A 26,107-nucleotide genomic window follows, 5' to 3' on the forward strand; every position below is an offset into this window, starting at 1 on the left:
GAGGAAAAGAAGCGCCTTTGGCTCCCTGTTGTTCCCTGGGAATGCGGGAACGGCCCCGGATCCGGCAGGAGGCCCCGTGCCCGCAGGCAGGGGCAGCAGGTGCCCGCGTGTGCCCCCAGCCCGGGGCACGGCTCGGCTTCGGCCCCGCCCCGGCCGGAGCCGGACCCCAAAAACAGGGGAAAACTGCGACTCCAACCTCTGGGGCCGGGGAAAAGGGATGTTGAGTGCGGAGTTGGCCAGGTAGGATGGCCCTGTCCTGGTATCCTGGCATAGGGTGGGCATGTTCCCATTATCCTGGCATAGGATGGCCATGTTCCCATTATCCTGGCATAGGATGGCCCTGTCCTGTTATCCTGGCATAGGATGGCCATGTTCCCATTATCCTGGCACAGGATGGCCATGTTCCCATTATCCTGGCATAGGATGGCCCTGTCCTGTTATCCTGAAATAGGATGGCCATGTTCTCTTATCCTGGCATAGGATGGCCATGTCCTGTTATCCTGGCATAGGATGGCCATGTCCTGTTATCCTGGCATAGGATGGCTGTGTTCCCATTATCCTGGCATAGGATGGCCATGTTCCCATTATCCTGGCATATGATGGCTGTGTTCCCATTATCCTGGCATAGGATGGCCATGTTCCCATTATCCTGGCATAGGATGGCCCTGTCCTGTTATCCTGGCACAGGATGGCCATGTTCCCATTATCCTGATGTGGGATGGCCCTGTCCTGTTATCCTGGCATAGGATGGGCATGTTCCCATTATCCTGTGTCCCATTATCCTGGCATAGGATGGCCCTGTCCTGTTATCCTGGCATAGGATGGGCATGTTCCCATTATCCTGTGTCCCATTATCCTGGCATAGGATGGCCCTGTCCTGTTATCCTGGCATAGGATGGGCATGTTCCCATTATCCTGGCATAGGATGGCCATGTTCCCATTATCCTGGCATACGATGGCCCTGTCCTGTTATCCTGGCATAGGATGGGCATTTTCCCATTATCCTGGCATAGGATGGCCATGTTCCTGTTATCCTGATTTAGGAGGGCTGTGTCCCTGTTATCCTGATGTGGGATGGCTGTGTCCCCATTATCCGGCCTCTCCGAGCTGGTTGATGTCGGATGACCATGTTATCCCTGTTATCCTGGTGCGGGATGGATGTGTCTCCTTCATCCCAGTCCAGGATGGCCACGTCCTGTTATCCCAACAGAGGATGGGCCATATCCCATTATCTCAACACAGGACAGTCATGTCCCATTATCCCAGCACAGGATGGCCATATCCCATTATTGCAACACAGGATGGCCATATCCCATTATTGCAACACAGGATGGCCATACCCCATTATTCCAATGCAGGACATCCATGTCCTGTTATCCCAACAGAGGGTGGGCCATATCCTGTTCTCCCAACACAGGACAGTCATGTCCCATTATCTCAACAGATGATGGCCATATCCTGTTATCCCAACAGAGGATGGGCCATATCCCATTGTCCCATGGCAGGACATCCGTGTTCTGTTATCTCAGCAGATGATGGGCCATATCCCGTTATCCCAACACAGGACATCCGTGTCCCATTATCCCAACAGAGGATGGCCATATCCCATTATCCCAACACAGGACATCCATGTCCTGTTATCTCAACAGAGTATGGCCATATCCCGTTATCCCAGCACAGGACATCTGTGTCCCATTACCCCAACAGAGGATGGGCCATTTCCCGTTCTCCCACGGCAGGACATCCGTGTCCCGTTATCCCAACAGATGATGGCCATATCCTGTTATCCCAACAGAGGATGGGCCATATCCCGTTGTCCCACGGCAGGACATCCATGTCCCGTTATCCCAACAGGGGATGGTCATTTCCCGTTCCCCCAGCACAGGACATCCGTGTCCCATTATCCCACGTCAGGACATCCGTGTCCCGTTATCCCAACAGGGGATGGCCATATCCCGTTCTCCCACGTCAGGACATCCGTGTCCCGTTCCCGGCCTCTCCTCCTCGTTGAGCCTGAGGGTGAGATCCCTCCCTGCGGCACCCACGGACAGAGCTCAGCCCTCGGGGCCGCCGAGGTCGATCCTGGGGGATCTCTCGGCACGAACCCGAGTAACAAACTGACACTAAACCCCCCCAAAAAGACCGGGACCACTCAAGTGCAACTCCGTCTACCCCGCCAGGGTCCGCAGGCGCTTCCACATCTCCTCTTGAGCACCGGTATCAAAGGCTCCGGCACAGCTCCGGGCACCTGACCTTGGGCCAGCGCAGGAGGAGGGAGAGCTCCGGAGCCAGCCCAGCACGGTCTCCGTCTCATTCCCAGGTGCAAAACCAGGCTGAAAAGGGGTGGAGGAAAATCTGAGGATTGCAGGTAATGCCAAGAGCCGGCCCTTCGCCATGACCGTGCCGGGCCGGCCGGAGGCCGGAGCCGCAGGGCCACCCCGACCCCAGGCGGGGCCGCAGCCGTAGATGACGATCCTTGACCGTCGGCCTCACGATTCCTCCTCGGAGGGATGGCGGGACAGCCTCCACCGCGAGTGGGCTCCTCCACTGCCCCGGTAGATTCCGGACGTTGGGATGGCGGGGTCGGAGCCCCGGTAGCTCCGCTCCGTAGGGCGTCCGGAGACTCGGAACGTTGAGGTTTCTCCTCCACCTGCATGGATCTTCTCGCATGGAGCAGCCAGCTGGGCTGGCCCTGGATCGAGGCCGATCCCGGGGCGGGGTGGGGGGACCCGGAGAGCTCCTGTCCTTCCCGCTTTCCGGAAAAAAAGTAGCACGTCCGACCCCGCGCCGCCCTCGCCGCGGTGCAGCGGGGTCCAGGCCGGGCTCCGGCGAGGGGGGAGAGATCCCAAAGCTGGGAATTTCGGGAGCTTTGGGGAGTTTGTCCTCCGCTTGTTGTCCTCCGCTTGCAGCCGGCGGGTGCGCCGGGGCGGCTCCGCCCCGGCAGGGCAGCGATCCCACCTCGGCCCCTCCGAGCGCTCCCGGAACGCCGGCGGATCCCCCGGGAGCGAGGGGAGCGGCGCCGGGAGCCGCCGCCGAAGGTAACCGGGGTCAAAACCCAGCCTTAAACCGCCACAAATCCCGAATTCCGGAGGGGGCCCGGTGTCCCTGGAGTCCTCAGATTCCAAAAAAAAAAAAAAAAAGAGGTGACTCAAAGCCTGGCAGCGTCGCCGCCCTTCCCGGCGCGGGAAGGGGATCCCGGCGCCTCGGAGCCGGAGGGGCGAGGAATTCCTTTGGACTTTGGTTAAACCCAAATTCCTGCCGGGACGAGGCGCTGCCCCGGAGCCCCGCTGGGCCCGTCCCGGACCTGGGCTCGCCGAGCCAGTCCAGGCCTGGGGTCGCCTCTCCCGGGGGTCGTTCCCTGGCTGTGAATCCTTCGGGATTGTCCCCGGCGGATCTTTGTTTCCCACCGCTCTTAAAGACTCAGCCGGCGCCAAACCGATCGCTCGGTGGCCGAAACGAGCCCGGCCCGCGTTTTCCCGGCGGAGCTTCCCGGTTCCCTGGGCGGCCCCGTGACTTCTCCGCCTCTCTCCCGTGTTTTTTCCCCGCAGGGGGAAGATCCCTTCACGGATGAAATCGCGGATCAGGACGTGGACGAAGCTCTGGAGGGCGGAGACGGCGCCGAGCAGAGACCGAGCGAGGCCGGCGCGGCCGAGGCCGCCCCGGGCGGGGAAGGAGCCGCCGGGGGAACCGCGGAAGGGGGAGCAACTTCCCAGGAGTTTTCCAAACCCGAGGAATTCCTTAAAAGCCTGGGAGAGCAGGACCAGCCCCCCAAGCCGCTGCTGATGCCGCCGTTCCTGCAGGACGACGAGCTGGAAGCGGAGGAGGGGGCGACGACGGAGGCGCCTTCGGAAGCCGCGGAAGAGGCGCCGGAGGGTGCCCAGAACCCCCCAGAATCGGGGCTTTCCCCCCAAAATCAAACTGAGGGCCGGGGCAGGGAAGGGAGGGGGAGGAAGAGGAGGAAAAGGGGAATGAAGCAGCGGCCGGAGGCAGCGAGGAAGAGGAGGAGGAGGAGGAGGAGGAAGAGGCTCCAGCGGCCGCGGAGCCGCAGTCGGAAGAACTGTGAATATCCCAGCCAAGGTGATGGTTTGATCCTGGGGTTTTTAATTGTTTTATTGTTTGTTTTTTTTAATTATTTATCTCCCAGCTGAAATTTTGGGTGTAATTAAGGGGAGGGCCCCGGAGCTGCTTCTCCCCCCCCTTCCCCCCCCCCCCGGTTTTCCCTCGTTCCGGTGGATTTTTCCCTTCGTTTCTTCCAAACTTGTGGTTTCTCCTTCCAGGATGAAGAACGGGAGGAAGCCGGAGAGTGTCCGAGGAAAAAACCCTCCGGCTGCGTTTTGGGGGGGGGGGGGGGGGGGGAGGGGGAGTTTTAGGAAGAAAAAAGGCAAAAAAAAAAAAAATTAAAAATAATAAAAAAAAGAAAAAAAACAAACAAGTTGAGGTTTGGAAAAAAAAACCAAACAACAAACCAATAAAAGGCAGCGATTGGATCCCGGCGGCTCCGTGGGTTTGGTCCTTCCCCTGCTCCCAAAATCCTCCACTCAGGGAACTTTTTACTTGGTTATTTCACAAGAAAGGGAATTTTTCTGCTTGGGAAAGGGGTGGGATTTTCATTTTCCTCGTGAGCAGGTGACAGTTTGGGGCCGTAATTAAGTTTTTTTCAGGAATAATTCAACTCTAATGAAGTTCACGTTCCCCAAAAATCCCTTTTCCAGCAGAACTTGCAGGTTGCAGCCACGCCTCCTTGCCCCACCCTGCTTCCTAAAGGATCCCCCAAAAAGAAGGAATGATTTGGGATTTCTCAGGTGCCAGCAGCAAGGTTGGATGGGGAGGAAATTCTTCAGGGTTTTGGGGTTTTTTTTGACCAAACTCTCCTTTTTTCAACCCACCCGTGGCCCCTCCGTGGGACCCTTCCCGGATGCCCCCAGTGCCCCCCACCCCGGTGCCCCCCGGTAGCCCCCACCCTCCCCCCATTACAGCCCCGGACCCCCCCATCGGTGACCCCCGACCCCCCCTTGGCATCCCCGGGGAGCCCCCCCGGTTCATCCCTTTCAGGTGTCCCCTGGACTCCTGCCGGTGCCTCCCCCCCCCCCCCGGTGTCCCCTGGACCCCCTCGGTGCCCCCCCGGTGTCCCCTCCCTCCCGGTGTCCCCTCCATCCCGGTGCCCCCCCCCGGTGTCCCCTCCATCCCGGTGTCCCCCCCGGTGTCCCCTCCCTACCGGTGTCCCCCCCGGTGGCCCCTCTCCCTCCCGATGTCCTCCCGGTGCCCCCCCCCGGTATCCCCCCCCCTCGTGTCCCCTCCCTCCCGGTGCCCCCCCCGCCGGTGTCCCCGTTGTGACGTCACCGCTCGGGGCGCGGCGGCCCCGGCGGGGGGGAAGGGGGGTGTGTGTGTGTCCTGTCTGTCGGTGTGTGTGTCTGTGTCTGTGTGTCCGTGTGTCTGTCTGTGTGTCCGTGTCTGTCTGTGTGTGTGTCTGTGTGTCCGTGTATCTGTGTGTCTGTCTCTCTATGTGTCTGTCTCTCTGTGTGTCTGTGTCTGTGTATCTGTGTGTCCGTGTGTCCGTGTGTATCTGTGTGTCCGTGTATCTGTGTGTTCGTGTGTCCGTGTGTCCGTGTGTCTGTGTGTCCGTGTATCTGTGTGTCTGTCTCTCTATGTGTCTATCTCTCTGTGTGTCTGTGTCTGTGTATCTGTGTGTCCGTGTGTCCGTGTGTGTCTGTGTGTCCGTGTATCTGTGTGTCCATGTGTCCATGTATCTGTGTGTCCATGTATCTGTGTGTCAGTGTGTCTGTGTGTCCGTGTATCTGTGTCCGTGTGTCTGTGTGTGTGTCCGTGTGTGTGTCTGTGTGTCTGTGTATCTGTGTGTCTGTCTCTCTATGTGTCTGTCTCTCTGTGTGTCCGTGTCCGTGTGTCCGTGTGTCTGTGTGTGTGTCCGTGTATCTGTGTGTCTGTCTCTCTATGTGTCTGTCTCTCTGTGTGTCTGTGTCCGTGTGTCTGTGTGTCCGTGTGTCCGTGTGTCTGTGTGTCCGTGTGTCCGTGTATCTGTGTGGTCTGTGTCCGTGTGTCCGTGTATCTGTCTGTCCGTGTGTCCATGTATCTGTGTCCGTGTATCTGTGTGTCTGTCTCTCTGTATGTCTGTCTCTCTATGTGTCTGTATCTGTGTGTCTGTCTCTCTATGTGTCCGTGTGTATCTGTGTGTCCGTGTCCGTGTGTCTGTCTGTGTGTCCGTGTGTCTGTCTGTGTGTCCGTGTGTCTGTCTGTGTATCTGTGTGTCCGTGTGTCCGTGTGTCTGTCTGTGTGTCCGTGTATCTGTATGTCTGTCTCTCTACGTGTCTGTGTCTGTGTGTCTGTCTCTCTATGTGTCCGTGTATCTGTGTGTCCGTGTGTCGGTGTGTCCGTGTGTATCTGTCTGTCCGTGTGTGTGTGTGTGCGCGCGCTGGGGGCGGGGCGTGTCCCGCAGCGCAGTGACGTCACGCGCAGCGCGGTGAGGTCAGCGCGGCGCCGCTGCCGGACCCGCTGCCCCTCGGTGCCCGCGGCCCCCCCGCCCCTCCCCTCCCTCCTCCTCCTCCTCCATCCTCCTCCTCCTCCTCCTCCGCCCCCCCGCGCCGCCCCCGGCCCTGCGCGGGACCCCCGCGGGTACGCGGCGGGAGGGCGGCTCGCCCGGCCCGGCCCCCTCAGGTAAGAGCGGGGCCGAGGGCGCGGCGGGAAGGAGGGGCCGGCCCGGGCCGGGCCGGGCCGGTGCGGGGGGTGTCGCGGCTCGTGAGGGGTGTCTGTGAGTCTGTCTGTCTGTCTGTCCGTATCTGTGTGTGTGTGTGTGTGTGTGTGAGGGGTGGGGGGTGCTGGGGGGGGCGCCGCGATTCACGAACGCCGCGTACGTCGCCCCGCCGGCGTAACCCGCATTGCGTAATGCGGCCGCTGCGTCAGGGGCGGCTGCGCAAAGGGCGTAACCCGCGCGCTCCCCCACACACACACGGCTCCCCTTACGTAAACGGGCGTAACCCGCGCTCTCCCCCCACCCCACGACTCCCCTTACGCAAACGGCGTAACCCGCGCTCCCCACACACACACGGCTCCCCTCACGCAAACGGCGTAACCCGCGCTCCCCTCACACAGACTCACACACACACGGTTCCCCTCACGAAACAGCGTAACCCGCGCTCCCCTCACACAGACTCACACACACACGGTTCCCCTCACGAAACAGCGTAACCCGCGCTCCCCACACACACACGGCTCCCCTCACGCAAACGGCGTAACCCGCTCTCCCCCCCCCACACACACTTACGGCTCCCCTCACGCAAACGGTGTAACCTGCGTTCCCCCCCTACAGACACACACGGCTCCCCTCACGCAAACGGCGTAACCCGCGCTCCCCCCTCACACACACACACGGCTCCCCTCACGCAAACGGCGCAAAGGCGGGGGCGCCGCTGGCGGAGCGCCGGTCACGCGCCGGGGCCGGGCGCTGGGCAGGAAGGCGGGGGCCGTCCCGCCGCAAACCCGGCCGGGGGTGCCGTGCGGGGGACGCGCGGCCCTTACGGGGAGGGCGTCTCCGTTTTTACCGGGGTGTGTGTGTGTGTGTGTAGGGGGGTGGTTCTCCGCTCCGGCGGCGGGGCGGGTCGGGGGGGGGGAAGGAGCGCCCATCGCGCTGCGCCGGCGGGGTTACGCCGTTTGCGTAGCGCTGAGGCGGCGCTGCGCACCGTGCGTAGGGCGGGGCCGCGCTGCGCCTTTGCGTAGCGCCCCGTCCGCTCTGCCCTACGCCACCTGCGCGAACGCTTCCGCCGTACGCCGTTCCCGTAAGCCCCTCTCCGCTCCGCCGTGCACAATCCGCGTAACTCCCGCTCTGCTCTTTGCGTAAGCCCGCCCGCGCTCTCCCGTCCGCCGCCCCGCTCCCCGCCCCGCGCCGTTCGCGTCCCCCCCCGGCCGCCGTTCGCGCAGGCGGGCGCGGGGCGGGCGGGGCCTCCCCCCCCCCGTACGCCGCTGGCGTAGCGCGGGGCGGGGCCGGCGCGCGGGGGGCACTTCCTGCCGCCGCCATTTTGTCGCGGAGCGGGAGGAAGCGGCGGCGGCGGCGGCGGCTCCTGCACGGCGGCAGCGCCGGCCCGGCCCGGCCCGCGGTGAGTCACGGCCGGGCCGTTTCCCCCCCCCGACCTCCCGCCGCTCCCCCCCCGCGCCGCTCCCGCCGAGGGGAGGCCGCTCCCGTTAGGCCCGGCCCGCTCTTCCCTCCCCACCCCCGTTAGGCCCGGCCCGCTCCTTCCGCCCCCCCCCCCCCCCCCCCGCCCCGTTAGGCCCGGCCCAAGCCCTGCGAGGCCCGGGCGGCCCTCGGGGTGAGGGGAGGGAGCGGGGAAGGCGCGCCGGGGGCGCCCGTGGCAGGGGAACGGCCCCCGAGGTGCCGCCGCCGCCGCTCGGGGCCCTCCCGGGGCCCGCCCGCGCTGCCGCCCGCGGGCTGTTGACCTTCCCCCGCGCGGTTCTCCCCGATCCTGGCGGTTCTCCGCTGCCGTGCGGGAATTGTAACGCTGCGAGGATCGGCTCCGGGGACGGGGGGACTCTTGACCCGCTCTCGGCGGTTTGGGGCTGGGAAGGGGGACCTCGGGGGATGTCCCCGGGGGGGGTTGGGGTGACAGGGGCACCCTGGGCGATGCCGCGGCTCTTCCGGGTGGTTTGGGGTGACAGGGGGACCCTGGGGGTGTCCCCGGGTGTTTTGGGGTGACAGGGGGACCCTGGGGGTGTCCCCGGGTGTTTTGGGGTGACAGGGGCACCCTGGGGGTGTCCCCGGGTTTTTTGGGGTGTTTTGGGGTTCTCTGGGGGTGTTTTGGGGTGACAGGGGGACCCTGGGGGTGTCCCCGGGTGTTTTGGGGTGACAGGGGCACCCTGGGGGTGTCCACGGGTTTTTTGGGGTGTTTTGGGGTTCTCTGGGGGTGTTTTTGGGTGACAGGGGGACCCTGGGGGTGTCCCCGGGTGTTTTGGGGTGACGGGGGGACCCTGGGGGTGTCCCCGGGTGTTTTGGGGTGACGGGGGGACCCTGGGGGTGTCCCCGGGTGTTTTGGGGTGGGAAGGGGTTCTCTGGGGGTGTTTTGGGGTAACAGGGGGTCCCTGGGGGTGTCCCCGGGTGTTTTGGGGTAACAGCGGGACCCTGGGGGTGTCCCCGGGTTTTTTGGGGTGGGAAGGGGTTCTCTGGGGGTGTTTTGGGGTAACGGGGTGACCCTGGGGGTGTCCCTGGGGGTGTTTGGGTGACAGGGGCACCTTGGATTCTGCTAGGAGCAGGGAAGGGAATCCCGGGGGTGTCCCCAGGGGTTTTGAGGTGGGAAGGGGGTCCCCGAGGGTTTCCCCACATGTTTTGGGGTGACAGGAAGTCCCCGGGGGTATCACCACGCGTTTTGGGGTGTGGGAGGGGGTCCCTGGGGGTTTTGGGGTGACAGAGGATCCCCGGGGGTATCCCCTCATGTTTTGGGGTGACAGGGGGTCCCCGGGGGTGTCCCCAGATGTTTTGGGGTGACAGGGGGTCCCTGGGGATGTCCCCACATGTTTTGGGGTGACAGGGGGTCCCTGGGGGTGTCCCCACATGTTTTGGGGTGTGGGAGGGGGTCCCTGGGTGTTTTGGGGTGACAGAGGATCCCCGGGGGTATCCCCTCATGTTTTGGGGTGACAGGGGGTCCCTGGGGGTGTCCCCAGATGTTTTGGGGTGACAGGGGGTCCCCGGGGGTATCTCCTCATGTTTTGGGGTGACAGGGGGTCCCCGAGGGTTCTGGGGTTCCCCCCTGAACTGTCCCCTCCCAGGGCCACCCATTTGGGGCCAGAAGAGTAAAAGTGGGGAGCGTTTGCTACGCCCGTGGTTAATTAACAGCACACCAATTAACCCCAGAACTCGTTAGGAGCTCCTCCCACTCTCCCCTTCATTAACCCCCCTCCCCATCAGCCTCATCCCGGCCGGGTTTCCTCGGATCTCCTTTCCCAAAATGCCCCCCAAAAGTTACCAAAAGCACCCCCAGTTTTACCCCCCGAGCAGTTCCAGCTCTCCCCGCTCTCCCTCCGGGAGGGTTTTCCCAGGAAAAGCTCCCTGGGCCCTGTTATCTCTCATTTATCCCTCAGTTATTCCTCAGTTCTCCCTCATTTATCCCTCAGTTCTCCCTCATTTATCCCTCAGTTCTCCCTCATTTATCCCTCAGTTCTCTCTCAGTTATCCCTCAGTTCTCTCTCAGTTATTCCTCAGTTATTCCTCACTTCTCCCTCACTTCTCCCTCACTTCTCCCTCACTTCACTTCTCCCTCAGTTCCCTCTCAGTTATTCCTCAGTTCTCCCTCATTTATCCCTCAGTTCTCCCTCAGTTCTCCCTTGGTTATTCCTCAGTTCTCCCTCACTTCTCCCTCAGTTCTCTCTCAGTTGTCCCTCAGTTATTTCACATTTATTCCTCATTTATCCCTCATTTATCCCTCAGTTCTCCCTCAGTTATTCCTCATTTATCCCTCTGTTCTCCCTCAGTTCTCCCTCATTTATCCCTCACTTCTCCCTCAGTTCTCCCTCTCCTCTCCCTCAGATATCCCTCATTTATCCCTCATTTATCCCTCACTTCTCCCTCACTTCTCCCTCAGATCCCAACATCCAACAGCTCCCGGGTGGGGCTCGGGGTATGGGAGCAGCTCGGTAATTAAGGTGCTAATTAAACCATAACCAATTTGGGTTCTGGCCCTGAAGGGACCCCCTGTGGGAGCTGCTCAAGGAGGGGGGGGTTGTTGGCTCCTGGTTTTGGGATTCCCAGAGTTTGGGGGGGTTTGAGCATCACCTGGCAAAGTTTAGGGGGGTTTGAGCATCATTTGTCCACTTTTGGGGTGGTCTGAGTGTTGTTTGTCCACGTTTGGGGTTGTTTAAAAATCCTTTGGGGGGGTTTGGGGTGGTCTGATCGTTGTTTCCCACAGTTTTGGGGTGGTTTGAGCATCGTTTGCCCACATTTGGGGTTATTTAAAACTCCTTTGTGGAGGTTTGGGGTGGTCTGATCGTTGTTTCCCAAAGTTTTGGGGTGGTTTGAGTATCATTTCCCCAAGTTTGGGGTCATTGAAAAGTCACTTGTCAAAATTTGGGGTGGTCTGATTGTTGCTTTGCTAAAGTTTCAGGATGGTTTGAGCATCACCTGTCAAAGTTTGGAGTTGTTTAAAAACCCTTTGTGGAAGTTTGGGGTGGTCTGATCGTTGTTTCCCACAGTTTTGGGGTGGTTTGAGTATCATTTCCCCAAGTTTGGGGTCATTGAAAAGTCACTTGTCAAAATTTGGGGTGGTCTGATTGTTGCTTTGCTAAAGTTTCAGGATGGTTTGAGCATCACCTGTCAAAGTTTGGGGTTGTTTAAAAACCCTTTGTGGAAGTTTGGGGTGGTCTGGTCGTTGTTTCCCACAGTTTTGGGGTGGTTTGAGCATTGTTTGTCCACATTTGGGGTGGTTTAAAAATCCTTTTTGGAGGTTTGGGGTGGTCTGATCATTGCTTCCCACAGTTTTTTGGGTGGTTTGAGCATCACCTGTCAAAGTTTGGGGGGGTTAAAAACTCCTTTGTGGAGGTTTGGGGTGGTCTGATCGTTGTTTCCCACAGTTTTGGGGTGGTTTGAGCATCGTTTCCCAAAGTTTGGGGTCATTGAAAAGTCACTTGTCAAAATTTGTGGCGGTTTGATCGTTGCTTCCCAAAAGTTTTGGGTGGTTTGAGCATCACCTGTCAAAGTTTGGGGGGGTTAAAGAATCCTGTGTCAAAGTTTCCCAAAGTTTGGGGTGGTTTGAGCATCGTCTGTCAAAGTTTGGGGTCATTGAAAAGTCACTTGTCAAAATTTGGGGTGGTTTGAACATCGTCTGTCAGAGTTTGGGGTTGTTTAAAAACCCTTTGTGGAAGTTTGGGGTGGTCTGATCGTTGTTTCCCCAAGTTTTGGGGTGGTTTGAGCATCGTTTCTCAGAGTTTGGGGTCATTGAAAAGTCACTTGTCAAAGTTTGGGGTGATTTGATCGTTGCTTCCCACCGTTTTTGGGGTGGTTTGAGAATTGTTTGTCCAAATTTGGGGTTGTTTAAAATTCCTTTGTGGAGGTTTGGGGTGGTTTGATCGTTGCTTCCCCAAGTTTTGGAGTGGTTTGAGCATCATTTGTCCACATTTGGGGTCATTGAAAAGTCACTTGTCAAAGTTTGTGGCAGTTTGATCGTTGTTTCCCACAGTTTTGGGGTGGTTTGAGCATCGTTTCCCAAAGTTTGGGGTCGTTGAAAAGTCACTTGTCAAAATTTGGGGTGGTTTGATCGTTGCTTCCCAAAAGTTCTGGGGTGGTTTGAGCATCACCTGTCAGAGTTTGGGGGGGTTAAAAAATCCTCTGTCAAAGTTTCCCACAGTTTTTGGGGTGGTTTGAGCATCGTCTGTCAAAGTTTGGGGTGGTTTGAGCATCGTTTGTCCACATTTGGGGTGGTTTAAAAACCCTTTGTGGAGGTTTGGGGTGGTTTGATCGTTGTTTCCCAAAGTTTTGGGGTGGTTTGAACATCACCTGTCAAAGTTTGGGGGGGTTTAAAACTCCTTTGTGAAAGTTTTGGGGTGGCTTGATCGTTGTTTCCCACAGTTTTGGGGTGGTTTGAGCATTGTCTGTCAAAGTTTGGAGTTGTTTAAAAATCCTTTGTGGAACTGCTTCCCACAGTTTTTGGCATGGTTTGAGCATCATCTGTCAGAGTTTGGGGTCGTTGAAAAGTCACTTGTTAAAATTTGGGGTGGTCTGATCGTTGCTTCCCAAAATTTTTGGAATGATTTGAGAATTGTCTGTCAAAGTTTGGGGTTGTTTAAAAATCCTTTATAGAAGTTTGGGGTGGTTTGATCGTTGTTTCCCAAAGTTTTGGGGTGGTTTGAGCATCGTCTGTCAAAGTTTGGGGTTCTTTAAAAACCCTTTGTGGAAGTTTGGGGTGGTTTGATCGTTGTTTCCCGAAGTTTTGGGGTGGTTTGAGCATCACCTGTCAGAGTTTGGGGTGGTTTAAAAATCCTTTGTCAAAGTTTGGGTTGGTTTGAGCATCACCTGTCAGAGTTTGGGGTTGTTTAAAAACCCTTTGTGGAAGTTTGGGGTGGTCTGATCGTTGTTTCCCACAGTTTTGGGGTGATTTGAGCATCGTTTCCCAAAGTTTGGGGTCATTGAAAAGTCACTTGTCAAAATTTGGGGTGGTCTGATCATTGCTTCACTAAAGTTTTGGGGGAGTTGAGCATCACCTGTCAAAGTTTGGGGGGGTTAAAAAATCCTCTGTCAAAGTTTCCCAAAGTTTTGGGGTGGTTTGAGCATCGCCTGTCAAAGTTTGGGATTGTTTAAAAACCCTTTGTGGAAGTTTGGGGTGGTCTGATCGTTGTTTCCCAAAGTTTTTGAGGTGGTTTGAGCATCATCTGTCCAAATTTGGGGGGGTTAAAACTCCTTTGTGGAAGTTTGGGGTGGTTTGGTTGTTGTTTCCCAAAGTTTTGGGGCTGTTTGGTCCTTGTTTTCCCAGTTTTAGGGTGGTTTTTCCGTTGTTTCCCAAACTTTTGGGGCTGTTTGGTTGTTGTTTCGCAAACTTTTGGGGTGGTTTGGTCGTTGTTTCCCGAAGTTTTGGGGCTGTTTGGTCCTTGTTTTCCCAGTTTTAGGGTGGTTTTTCCGTTGTTTCCCAAACTTTTGGGGCTGTTTGGTTGTTGTTTTCCCAGTTTTAGGGTGATTTTTTTGTTGTTTCCCAAACTTTTGGGGCTGTTTGGTTGTTGTTTCCCAAAGTTTGGGGCTGTTTGGTTGTTGTTTCCCAAACTTTTGGGGTGGTTGGAGCCCCTCAATCCCATTCCTGCCATTCCCTGGAGTTTCAGTTTTCCCTGCTCCGGCTTTCCCTGGTTTAGGTCGGGCTTAGGGGCTTGATTTAAGCTCAGCTTAAGCTTTTGAGGTTGGAATTTAGGCAGGAAAAAGGCCCGAGATGCTCCGGAAAACGGGAATGTTGGGGGGGGGGAGGGACTCCCTCGGCTATTCCCAGAAATGTTTGGATTCCTTGGGAAATAAATCCCTGGATGAGGGTCGGGAATCCTCCCATGGGGCCTCGTTCCCACCCCGGCCCGGGCCGGAATTCCGCCCTCAAAAGTGGGAAAATCCCGTTTTTCCTGGTTATTTTATCCCCCAGAGCCAGGTGGGGGGGTGGCTCCGTGATCCCAAATCCCGGAATCCCGGGCTGTTGGAAGGGGAAACAGGGATGGGCCGGAGGCTGGAGGGTCGGGATTGATCCCACCTGGATCATTCCCATCCCAAAAATCCCATTCCTTGGGTTGGGTTTGGCCCCTTCCGGAGCCTCCCGAGGCTCTTCCCTCCCGTCTCGGGGGGATTTGGGAATCGCTTTTCCAAAGGCAGCTTCCCGGGCTGGGGATTGGGAATGTCACCCTCGGGAATGTCAAACACGGGGTTGCAGGGAGAGGTTTCCCCTTCAGCCCCGGGCAAATCCCAGGAATCAAGGGCAAATCCTGGGAATCAAGGGCAAATCCCGGGAATTGGAGACCCTGAGAACGGGGGAAATCCCGGGAATTGCGGCCCCTGATCCCGTTAAACAGCAGCATTCCCAAGTAATTGCAGCATTCCCAGGCTGAGGATTCCATCCAGGCCCTGTTTGGGGTTTGGGAATGTCACCCTTGGGAATGTCAAATCCGGGTTTGCAGGGAGAGGTTTCCCCTTCAGCCCCGGGCAAATCCAGGGAATTGAGGGCAAATCCCGGGAATTGGAGTCCCTGAGAACGGGGGAAATCCAGGGAATTGTGGCCCCTGATCCCGTTAAACAGCAGCATTCCCAAGTAATGGCAGGGGATTCCACAACCCTGGATGGGATTCAGGAATGTCACCCTTGGGAATGTCAAACCCGGGTTTGCAGGGAGAGGTTTCCCCTTCAGCCCCTGGAAAATCCTGGGAATTGAGGGAAAATCCCGGGAATTGGAGACCCTGAGAACGGCGGGAATCCTGGGAATTGTGGCCCCTGATCCCATTAAACAGCAGCATTCCCACTTCACATTCCAGGCAGCATTCCCTGGATCCCGGGGGGAATCTCCGCAGGGAGGGGGTTTCCCTGGTGCAGCCGCGTTTCCCGGGATTGTTGGGGGTGTTCCTTCCCTAAACACGGAACAGGGAACGGGAACAGGAAATGGGAACAGGGAATGGGAACAGGGAACAGGGAATGGGAACAGGGAATGGGGAATGGGAACAGGGAATGGCAGGAACAGGGAATGGGAACAGGGAACAGGGAATGGCAGGAACAGGGAATGGGAACAGGGAACAGGGAATGGGAACAGGGAATGGGAACAGGGAACAGGGAATGGGAACAGGGAATGGGAACAGGGAACGGGAACAGGGAACAGGGAATGGGAACAGGGAATGGGAACAGGGAACAGGGAATGGGAACAGGGAACGGGAACAGGGAACGGGAACAGGGAACAGGAACAGGGAATGGGAACAGGGAATGGGAACGGGCTGTTGGATCCTGTCTGGGATCCTTGGAATGTGGCCCTGCGGGTTCGGGATCGTCCCACGGAGCCGGAATCCCCTGGGAATGTGCTGGATCTGGGCTGGGAGGCTGCAGCTCCCTTTGGGAATTCTGGGATGAACCGTGTCCGGGGGGAGGGATCCGTCCCCGTCCCACCGGGGGGGTTTGGGATCTGCGTCTAACTGGGAGTTTTCCCACTGAAAATTCCAGGGAATTGGAGCCCGAGGGAGCCGGGAGGGGGTGGGGGGGGCGTCCCAGAGCTCTCCCACATCCCCATCCCGAAGCCTTCGGAGCATCCCGGGCTTTTCCCTGGGATTGGGGGGAGGGGAGAAGCTGCCGGGGGCTCCCGGCTCCGGATCCATCCCAAATCCTGCTCCTTCCCACGGAAAACGCCCGAAGAAGTTCCCTCAGCCGGGATTGGGAAAAACCTGGATGCGTCCAGGCCACGGAGGAGCCGCCCCGGCGCCGGGAAAAGGGGTGGGAATCCCCCTGGAAAAGGGATTTTCCCTGGATAACGGACTCGAGTTCCCCTCAACGGCCCTTGGGAGGAGCCGGCGGGATCCGGAGGGATCGGAATTCCGGCCCGGGACTTTCCTGCTCCGAGTCTTCCGAGCAGCAGCATCTCTGGGAAAAAACTCTTGGAAAAGCAGCGACCCAAAGGATTTTCAGGCATTTTTGGAGCTTCTCCAAACTCGTCCTGCCGGAAAACCGGGAAGCTCCCTCGGGATGCGGCGCTTCCCGCCCGGATATCGCTCAGAGCATCCCGGGAAAGGCGCTGGGATACCTTGGAGTGGGACCGGAATTCCCAGCTGGAACTTTGGGAACGGGATCCAAACCCCGAAACTGCTGCTTTGGGACCGCCTTTCATCCCTTTTCCCGGATATTTTTGAGCTTCTCCTTGGGAATTTTTTGGGAAAGGGACTGGAATTCCCAGCTGGAACTTTGGGAACGGGATCCAAACCCCGAAACTGCTCCTTTGGGGCCGCCTTTCATCCCTTTTCCCGGATATTTTTGAGCTTCTCCTTTGGAATTTTTTGGGAAAGGGACTGGAATTCCCAGCGGGAACTTTGGGAACGGGATCTGAACCTGCTGAGAGACCCAAAACTGCTCCTTTGGAACCACCTTTCATCCCTTTCCCTGGATATTTTGGAGCCTCTCCTTGGGAATTTTTTGGGAATTCTGTGCCGGGCGTCGCTTTCGCCGGAAACCGGCGGGAAAATCGGGGATTTCCTCCCAAATTCCGGAGTGCCAAATATCTGGGAAACGCCGCCGCGGCTCCGGGGAGCGGGACTGGCCTCCTGATCCCGGGTTTAGCGGGAAGAAGGAGCTCGGTGGCCATTCCTGGGATTTCTGGGAAGAGGGATCTTGGGACGGTTCCTAATTAGAACTTTTCCAAGGGCTTTGGGATAATCCTGGAACGGCTCCGGGGGGGAGGGGGGTGGATCCGAGCCAGGGAAACACAAAACAGCCGGAAAAAAAAATTCCAGGGGCACCAACCAAAACCAGGGAGCGCCGGGAAAACATCCGGGAACACCAGGAGAGCCGGGATTGGGGTGGGAATTCCGGGGGGTTGGAGGTGGGTCTGGTGCCTTTTGAGGGAAAAATTCCCATTTTTGGGGAGGAAAAGTGGGAATTTCAGGGATCGGGGGTTGGTTTGGAGCCTTTGGCTGCTCCCTGTTATTCCCAAGGGGCTGATTCCGGTGATCCCTGTTATTCCTTGGATGTTGTCCTTGGACCCGGGAATTCCTTGGGAACGTTGTCCTTAAAAACTGGGAATTTATTGGGAATGTTGTTCTTGACCCCTGGAATTCATTGGGAATGTTGTCCTTGAACCTGGGAATTCCTTGGGAATGTTGTCCTTGCAGAGCCTTTGGGGCTAAAACCCGGGAATTCCTTGGGAATGTTGTCCTTGCAGAGCCTTTGGGGCTAAAACCCAGGAATTCGTTGGGAATGTTGTCCTTGCCGGGAATTCATTGGGAATATTGTCCTTGCACCTGGGAATTCAGTGGGAATTTTGTCCTGGACCTCGGGAATTCATTGGGAATGTTGTCCTTGAACCTGGGAATGTTGTCCTTGCAGAACCTTTGGGGCTAAAAGCTGGGAATTGATTGGGAATGTTGTCCTTGGACCCAGGAATTTTGTCCTTGACCCCAGGAATTGAGTGGGAATGTTGTCCTTGAGTCCGGGAATTCAGTGGGAATTTTGTCCTTGAACTTGGAATTCATGGAATGTTGTCCTTGCAGAGCCTTTGGGGCTAAAACCCAGGAATTCGTTGGGAATATTGTCCTTGGACGTGGGAATTGGGGGGGAATGTTGTCCTGGACCTCGGGAATTCATTGGGAATGTTGTCCTTGACCCTGGGAATGTTGTCCTTGCAGAGCCTTTGGGGCTAAAAACTGGGAATTCGTTGGGAATGTTGTCCTTGGACCTGGGAATTGGGCGGGAATGTTCTTCTGGACCTTGGGAATTCGTTGGGAATGTTGTCCTTGCACCTGGGAATTCCTTGGGAATGTTGTCCTTGCAGAGCCTTCGGGGCTAAAAACCAGGAATTCATTGGGAATGTTGTCCTTGGACCCGGGAATGTTGTCCTTGCACCCGGGAATTGAGCGGGAATGTTGTCCTTGACCTCAGGAATTCCTTGGGAATGTTGTCCTTGACCCCTGGAATTCCTGGATTGTTGTCCTTGACCCCGGGAATTCCTTGGGAACGTTGACCCCTGGAATTCCTTGGGAATGTTGTCCTCGACCCCTGGAATTCCTTGGGAATGTTGACCCCTGGAATTCATGGAATGTTGTCCCTGCAGAGCCTTCCCAGAGCCGCTCGGAGCCGAAGATGCCGCTCGGAGCCTTCGGCTGCTGAGGGAGCGACAGCGGGAAGGGCAACTGGGAATTCAGGTGAGGACCCCCCTGGGATCCTTCTCCCCGTGGAATTCCTGATTTCGGGACTTTGTGGGGCGTCCCCGGAGGGCAGGAATTTGGGAATTCCATCCGGAGCCGCGCTCAGAGCCGTTGGCTCAATTCCCTGGGGTTTTCCCTCGTTCCCGGTGCCTGGGCTGGATTCCCGGGATCCAGGGCGTGTTCCCGGTGCCTGGGCTGGATTCCCGGGATTCAGGGCATGTTTGTTCTCCCAGATTCGGGATCTGGAGGCATCTGTGCCCGGAGCCACGGCCGATAGATGGACAAGCCAAGCGACTTCTGACTCCGCAGCGTTTTCCGGGGCAAAATTCCATGGCAATGTATCCTACAAGGTAACGGGGCCTCCCAGGGGGAACGGGGGGAAAAAACGCCGGAAAAAACTTCCGGGAGAAACTTCCGGGAAAAAAAACTCCCGGAAAACAGCCCGAGAAATGACGGTTTTCCCAAATTTCTGGTCTTGGAGTGATGCTGAAATGAAGTTCCCGAGGATTATCCGTGTAAACCACCCCCCGGAGTCGTGTGGGGTCGGATTCCCACCCCGGATTATCCACTTGGAAGAGAATCTCTGGAATAATCCACCCGGGGCTTCCGGCTCACGATTATCCAAGGAAATGACCCCCCCCGTTATGCAAATGAGCAAGTTCAGGGTCACCTGCCTGGGTTAATGACCTGAAGGTGACCCCCCTCAATTATCTATGCAAATTAACTACTCAGGGTTATTTCCTGCCTCAATTATCCACCAACAGTAATTATTTGAGGGTTTGTCTACCTGGGTCTCCCTGGATGTCTCCGTTGACCCAAAGATTGGTTGACCCAAAGATTCATTGACCCAAAGATTCATTGACCCAAAGATTGATCAACCCAGAGATTATTGAGCCAAAGATTTATTGACCCAAAGATTGGTTGACCCAAATGTTGGTTGACCCAAAGATTCATTGACCCAAAGATTTATTGACCCAAAAATTCATTAACTCAAAGGTTGGTTGACCCAAAGGTGGGTCAACCCAAAATTCATTGACCCAAAGATAGGTTGACCCAAAGGTTGGTCAACCCAAGGATTCATCGACTCAAAGATTTATTGACTCAAAGATTCCTTGACCCAAATATTTATTGACCCAAATATTTGTTGACCCAAAGATTCATTGACCCAGAGATTGGCTGACCCAAAGATTGGTCAACCCAGAGATTATTGAGCCAAATATTTATTGACCCAAAGATTGGTTGACCCAAAGATTCATTGACCCAAAGATTGGTTGACCCAAAGATTTCTTGACCCAAAAATTCATTAACTCAAAGGTTGGTTGACCCAAAGGTTTGTCAACCCAAAATTCATTGACCCAAAGATTGGTTGACCTAAACGAAGGTTGGTTGACCCAAAGGTTGGTCAACCCAAGGATTCATTGACTCAAAGATTTATTGACTCAAAGATTCATTGACCCAAATATTTATTGACCCAAACGTTGGTTGACCCAGAGATTCATTGACCCAGAGATTGGTTGACCCAAAGATTGGTCGACCCAGAGATTGTTGAGCCAAAGATTTATTGACCCAAATGTTGGTTGACCCAAAGACTCGTTGACCCAAAGGTTGGTCAACCTGAAGATTATTGAGGCAAAGATTCCCCACCTAATGACCTACCTAAGAATGATCTCCCTAAATTAGACCTTCAACCCTCTCCCAAAAGATCCCACGAGTTAAATTTGGGTCTGTCCCTGTCAGAGCTCAACCTTCCCCTGAAAGTCAGTCTTTGGGGTGGAGTTGGGCTCAGCTGACCCCCCAGGGGGGGTGGGACCCTGGAGAAGCTGGAGGGAGCCCCGTGGGTCACCCTGTGCCCCTTCAGCCAGAGATGAAGGTTGACCAGCCCCAGTTTAACGCCCGTTCTTGGCGTCCTGGTGGTTCCTGCCGGGACCCAGGAGCCTCGTTCTGAGGCGGTGGAAGCTCTTCACGGAGAACCTCGGAGTCCTCCTTGACCAGATTAGGCAAGAACAGGGTAAAACTCAGGCTCCCGAGGAGCGGGGACGGGAAACGGAACGGGAACGTCCGCTCCCAATGGGGGACGCCCGTCGGTTGTGACGGCCCGGCGCGGTCACCGCGAGGACGCCGCCCGGTCCGGGGGAGATCCCCGGGTCGGTTTTTAGGCAGCCCAAAGCCGGGATTGAAGGGTCCCCCTCTTCCCTCCCCGCAGGGTGTCCGGTGAGGAGTGCAATGGGATCAACAGCATGGCGGCGGAGAGCGGCCCCGGCACGAGGCTGCGGAACCTGCCGGTGATGGGGGACGGGCTGGAGAGCTCCCAGATGTCCACGACGCCGGCCCAGGCCCAGCCCCAGCAGGGCATCGGCATCGGCGTCAACCCCCCCCCGCCGGAGACCTCCAACCCCAACAAGCCCAAGCGCCAAACGAACCAGCTGCAGTACCTGCTCAAGGTGGTGCTCAAGACGCTCTGGAAGCACCAGTTCGCGTGGCCCTTCCAGCAGCCCGTGGACGCCGTCAAGCTCAACCTCCCCGTGAGTGTGGGGGGGAAGGGGCGTGGCACGGGTGGGGCGTGGCACGGGTGTGGTGTGGCGTGGCGCGGGTGTCCTCCCGGTCCTGAGGTCATGGAACTTGACCTGCGCGGTTGGGGTTGATCCAACGGTTGGAGTAGGTGATCCAACGGTTGGACTCTGATCCAGTGGTTGGGGTTAATCCAACGGTTGGAGTAGGTGGTCCAGTGGTTGGACTCTGATCCGATGGTTGGGGTTGATCCAGTGGTTGGACTCTGATCCAATGGTTGGCCTCCATGATCCAGTGGTTGGACTCCACGGTCTAATGGTTGGATCCAACAGTTGGACTCCATGATCCAGTGGTTGGACTTGATCCAATGATTGGACTCAATGATCCGGTGGTTGGACTTGGTGATCCAATGGTTGGATCCAACAGTTGGCCTCCATGATCCAGTGGTTGGATCCAATGATTGGACTCCATGATCCAATGATTAGAGTCGGTCATCAAGGGTTGGACTTGATCCTGTGGTTGGATTCACGATGCAGCCGTTGGATTCCTGGTCCAGTGATTGGACTCAGTGATCCAGTGGTTGTTCGTGATCCAGTGATTGGATTTGGAGATCTGATGTTGGATTTGGTGATCCAGTGGTTGGATTTGGTGACCCAGTGGTTGGATTTGGTGATCTGATGGTTGGATTTGGTGTTCTCATGGTTGGATGTGGTGATTTGATGGTTGGATTTGGTGATCTGATGGTTGGATTTGGTGACCTGATGGTTGGATTTGGAGATCTGATGGTTGGATTGGGTGACCTGATGGTTGGATTTGGTGATCCAGTGGTTGGATTTGGTGATCCAGTGGTTGGATTTGGTGATCTGATGGTTGGATTTGGAGATCTGATGGTTGGATTTGGAGATCTGATGGTTGGATTTGGAGATCTGATGGTTGGATTGGGTGACCTGATGGTTGGATTTGGAGATCCAGTGGTTGGATTTGGTGATTTGATGGTTGGATTTGGTGTTCTCATGGTTGGATTTGGTGATCTGATGGTTGGATTTGGTGACCTGATTGTTGGATTTGGAGATCCAGTGGTTGGATTTGGAGTTCTGATAGTTGGATTGGGTGATCCAGTGGTTGGATTTGGAGATCTGATGATTGGATTTGGAGATCTGATGATTGGATTTGGAGATCCAGTGGTTGGATTTGGTGATCCAGTGGTTGGATTTGGTGATCCAGTGGTTGGATTTGGTGATCCAGTGGTTGGACTCACTGATCCAACGGTTGGACTCGATCCCACGGATGGATTTGGTCATTTCCGAGGGCACCAAAATTATCGAGCGCTAAAAACTCATCCCCAGAATTCCCCGAGCGCTCCAGGCTGGACATTCCCAACTCTCCAGGCTGGACATTCCTGGCCATTCCCAACTCTCCAGGCTGGACATTCCTGGCCATTCCCAACTCTCCAGGCTGGCCATTCCCAACTCTCCAGGCTGGACATTCCTGGCCATTCCCAACTCTCCAGGCTGGACATTCCTGGCCATTCCCAACTCTCCAGGCTGGACATTCCCAACTCTCCAGGCTGGCCATTCCCAGGTTTCCATGGCAGAGGAGCTCCAGCCCTCAGAGCGGCTCCGTGGCCTCCGAGACCTTTGGGAGCTGGGGAGGCTCAGCCTGGACAGAGGGAGGCCCAGGGGGGACCTTCTCCCGTGGGATGCTCTCCCTTGGAATGTTTTCCCATGGGATGTTCTCCCTTGGAATGCTCTCCCATGGGATGTTCTCCCTTGGAATGCTCTCCCCTGGGATGTTCTCCCTTGGAATGCTCTCCCATGGGGATTTTCTCCCGTGGGATGTTCTCCCATGACATGTTCTCCCATGGAATGTTGTCTCTTGAGATCTTCTCCCGTGGGATGTTCTCCCTTGGAATGCTCTCCCGTGGGACTTTTTCCTGTGGGATGTTGTCCCTTGGGATCTTCTCCCTCGGGATGTTCTCCCTTGGAATGCTCTTCCATGGGACCTTCTCCCTTGGGATCTTCTCCCATGGCACGTTCTCCTTTGGAATGCTCTCCCTTGGAATACTCTCCCTTGGGATTTTCTCCTGTGGGATGTTGTCCCTCGGGATGTTCTCCCACGGGATGCTCTCCCTTGGGATGTTTTTCTTTGGGATCTTCTCCCTTGGGATCTTCTCCCATGGCCTGTTGTCCCACAGGATGTTCTCCCTCGGGATGTTGTCCCACAGGATATTCTCCCTTGGGATCTTCTCCCCTGGGCCACAATAAACGAATCCACGACATCCCTGAGCTCCCTCTCCCGAGGCCGGGGCTGTGGAATTCCCTCGTGGCAGGAACGAGCTCCCGTTGCCTTTGGCTTCCATGGCAACGGCGTTTCCAGCCCTTCCTCGTCCCCCAAAAACAGCAACACCACCTGGATGAATCCAGGAGCCAAAATAAATCCCATTTCCCACTTTCCCCATGGCTGGGTCGGGCCTGGGACCCTCTGGGAAGGGTCACTCCTTTCCCACCGTATTTTTGGGAATTCCTCAGCTCCGTGAACCGACCAAAAACTCAGAATCTGGAAATTTTGGTACCTCTGGGGGATTAAATTCTCCCTTAAATTATTCCTTAAATTATCCCTCTCCCAAAGTTGTGTCCTTATGTTTAATTCCAAGTTCTCAACTGGGAGGCTGACGGGGAGGAAATCTGGGAGAGCTGAGCGGGGGATCCTGGATCCAGGTGGATCTGATGGTTGGATTTGGTGATCTGATGGTTGGATTTGGAGACCTGATGGTTGGATTTGGGGATTTGATGGTTGGATTTGGTGATCTCATGGTTGGATTTGGTGACCCAGTGGTTGGATTTGGTGTTCTCATGGTTGGATTTAGTGATCCAGTGGTTGGATTTGGTGATCTGATGGTTGGATTTGGTGATCTCATGGTTGGATTTGGTGACCCAGTGGTTGGATTTGGAGATCTGATGTTGGATTTGGAGATCTGATGGTTGGATTTGGTGACCTGATGGTTGGATTTGGAGATCTGATGGTTGGATTTGGTGATCCAGTGGTTGGATTTGGAGATCCGGTGGTTGGAATTGGTGATCTGATGGTTGGATTTGGAGATTCCATGGTTGGATTTGGAGATCTGATGGTTGGATTTGGTGACCTGATGAATGGATTTGGTGATCCTATGGTTGGATTTGGTGATCTCATGGGTGGATTTGGAGATTCCATGGTTGGATTTGGTGATCTGATGTTGGATTTGGAGATCTGGTGGTTGGATTTGGTGATCTGATGGTTGGATTTGGAGATTCCATGGTTGGATTTGATGATCCAGTGGTTGGATCCAGGTATAAGAGAGACCCAGAGGAACCTCAACCCTTTGGACTTTTCCTTCCCAGCCTGATTTCTGTCCCTTTCCCCTTTCCCAGGATTATTACAAGATCATTAAAACCCCGATGGACATGGGAACAATAAAGAAGCGCCTGGAGAACAATTATTACTGGAACGCCCAGGAATGTATCCAGGATTTCAACACCATGTTTACAAACTGCTACATCTACAACAAGGTACCCCCGGGGCCTGGATCCACCTTTTCCCACAGGATGAAAGGGGCCTTCCCTCCCCCTGGAATTCTCAGCAGAGATCTGCACTCCACACCTGGAAAATCCCAAAGGATTGGGTGGGAAAGGGAGGAAAATCCCAAAGAGATTGGGTGGGAAATAATAGAGGAAAATCCCAAAGGATTGTGTGGGAAATAATAGAGGAAAATCCCAAAGGGATTGAGGGGAAAGAGAGGAAAATCCCAAAGGATTGGGTGGGAAATAATAGAGGAAAATCCCAAAGGGATTGGGTGGGAAATAGAGGAAAATCCCAAAGAGATTGGGTGGGAAATCGAGGAAAATCCCAAAGGATTGGTTGTCTGGGAAATAGAGGAAAATCCCAAAGGGATTGGGTGGGAAAGTGAGGAAAATCCCAAAGGGATTGAGGAGAAATAGAGGAAAATCCCAAAGGATTGTGTGGGAAATAATAGAGGAAAATCCCAAAGGATTGTGTGGGAAATAATAAAGGAAAATCCCAAAGGATTGGGTGGGAAATAGAGGAAAATCCCAAAGGATTGTGTGGGAAATAATAGAGGAAAATCCCAAAGGGATTGTGTGGGAAAGAAAGGAAAATCCCTCTTTTCCCTCTCCCCCTTGGAAAAGCGCCTCTGGCCCGGGCAGAACAGCCCCGTGTTGGGTCGTTCTCCATCCCTGCCCATTCCCTGCCTTTCCCTATAAAACCCTGGCAGTCGAGGGTTTGGATTCCCCGGAGCGCGGGGCCGATCCCGGGGCCTTTCCCCTGGGAATTCCCGCCTGGAAACGCCCTCCCGACCTGATTCCCGCTCTCCCCGTGTCCTGCAGCTGGGGCATGACACAGTCTTTGGAAGTCAGTAGGGAAAAGCCAGGGGGTATCATGGAATGTTGAGCTTGGGGGTTTGGATTGAGTTGAGGGTTCGGATTCCCGGGAGCGCGGGGCCGATCCCGTGGACCTTTGCCCTGGGAATTCCCACCTGGAAGTGCCCTCCCGGCCTGATTCCTGCTCTCCCCGTGTCCTGCAGCCGGGGGATGACACAGTCTTTGGAAGTCAGTAGGGAAAAGCCTGGGATATCATGGAATGTTGAGCTTGAGGGTTTGGATTCCCCGGAGCGCGGGGCCGATCCCGTGGGCCTTCCCCCTGGGAATTCCCGCCTGGAAACGCTCTCCCGGCCTGATTCCCGCTCTCCCTGTGTCCTGCAGTCTGGGCATGACACAGTCTTTGGAAGTCAGTAGGGAAAAACCCGGGATATCATGGAATGTTGAGCTTGGGGGTTTGGATTGAGTCGAGGGTTTGGATTCCCCGGAGCACGTGGAACCCTTTCCCCTGGGAATTCCCGCCTGGAAACGCCCTCCCGGCCTGATTCCCGCTCTCCCTGTGTCCTGCAGCCGGGGGATGACACAGCCTTTGGAAGTCAGTAGGGAAAAGCCAGGGATATCATGGAATGTTGAACTTGAGGGTTTGGATTCCGTGGGAGTGCGGGGCCGATCCCGTGGGCCTTTCCCCTGGGAATTCCCATCTGGAAGTGCCCTCCCGGCCTGATTCCCGCTCTCCCCGTGTCCCGCAGCCGGGGGACGACATAGTCTTAATGGCAGAAGCTCTGGAGAAGCTTTTCCTGCAGAAGATCTCGGAGATGAGCCAGGAGGAGACGGAAATCGTCATCGCCCAGACCAAGGGCCGGGGCCGCGCGCGGAAGGAAGCAGGTACG

At 56.1% G+C, this 26,107-nt stretch overlaps 2 protein-coding genes and 2 long non-coding RNA genes across 17 annotated transcripts in view; 3 read left to right on the forward strand and 1 right to left on the reverse strand.

Moving 5' to 3' along the window:
- Positions 1-4,374, forward strand: part of AKAP8 (A-kinase anchoring protein 8) — a 23,163-nt gene extending 18,789 nt beyond the window's left edge. For 2 of the 11 annotated variants that reach the window (XR_007901173.1, XR_007901177.1), the window contains 2 exons: positions 2,181-2,320; positions 3,549-3,684. Coding sequence is in view for 5 of the 11 variants with exons in the window: in XM_051774289.1 (XP_051630249.1) it covers positions 3,549-4,077; positions 4,278-4,282 (534 nt within the window). In the remaining 6 variants the exon portion in view is untranslated. Of the gene's footprint in view, positions 275-791; positions 1,546-2,180; positions 2,369-3,548; positions 4,078-4,277 lie in introns of those variants that run through there. The other 9 variants (XR_007901174.1, XR_007901176.1, XR_007901175.1 and 6 more) reach the window with 9 other exon arrangements.
- Positions 4,375-8,658: 4,284 nt separating this feature from the next.
- Positions 8,659-12,987, forward strand: LOC127464138 (uncharacterized). Of its 4 annotated transcripts, none has more exons than XR_007901188.1 (5): positions 8,659-8,724; positions 9,471-11,026; positions 11,468-11,759; positions 12,336-12,367; positions 12,760-12,987. It is a non-coding gene; the product is annotated as an uncharacterized LOC127464138 (long non-coding RNA). The 4 variants fall into 4 exon arrangements; XR_007901187.1 differs by lacking the exon at positions 8,659-8,724 and having other exon boundaries at positions 9,506-9,580; positions 9,661-11,026; XR_007901189.1 differs by lacking the exon at positions 8,659-8,724 and having other exon boundaries at positions 10,194-10,869; positions 10,964-11,026; positions 12,760-12,863.
- Positions 12,988-17,039: 4,052 nt separating this feature from the next.
- LOC127464123 (uncharacterized) lies at positions 17,040-18,091 on the reverse strand. Its single transcript, XR_007901167.1, has 3 exons — positions 17,871-18,091; positions 17,326-17,436; positions 17,040-17,275 (listed from the first exon to the last, which is right to left on the reverse strand). It is a non-coding gene; the product is annotated as an uncharacterized LOC127464123 (long non-coding RNA).
- A 128-nt stretch (positions 18,092-18,219) lies between these two features.
- BRD4 (bromodomain containing 4) overlaps positions 18,220-26,107 on the forward strand; it is a 47,407-nt gene continuing 39,519 nt past the window's right edge. The window contains exons 1-5 of the mRNA XM_051774287.1: positions 18,220-18,336; positions 18,573-18,689; positions 20,543-20,861; positions 24,255-24,392; positions 25,967-26,102. Of these exons, the coding sequence (XP_051630247.1) occupies positions 18,670-18,689; positions 20,543-20,861; positions 24,255-24,392; positions 25,967-26,102 (613 nt within the window). The 5' untranslated portion in view covers positions 18,220-18,336; positions 18,573-18,669. The remainder of the gene's footprint in view (positions 18,337-18,572; positions 18,690-20,542; positions 20,862-24,254; positions 24,393-25,966; positions 26,103-26,107) is intronic.

Source organism: Manacus candei, unplaced genomic scaffold (assembly GCF_025592945.1).
Source record: "Manacus candei isolate 608988 ecotype Guabito, Panama unplaced genomic scaffold, ASM2559294v1 h1tg000194l, whole genome shotgun sequence".
Lineage (NCBI taxonomy): Eukaryota > Metazoa > Chordata > Aves > Passeriformes > Pipridae > Manacus > Manacus candei.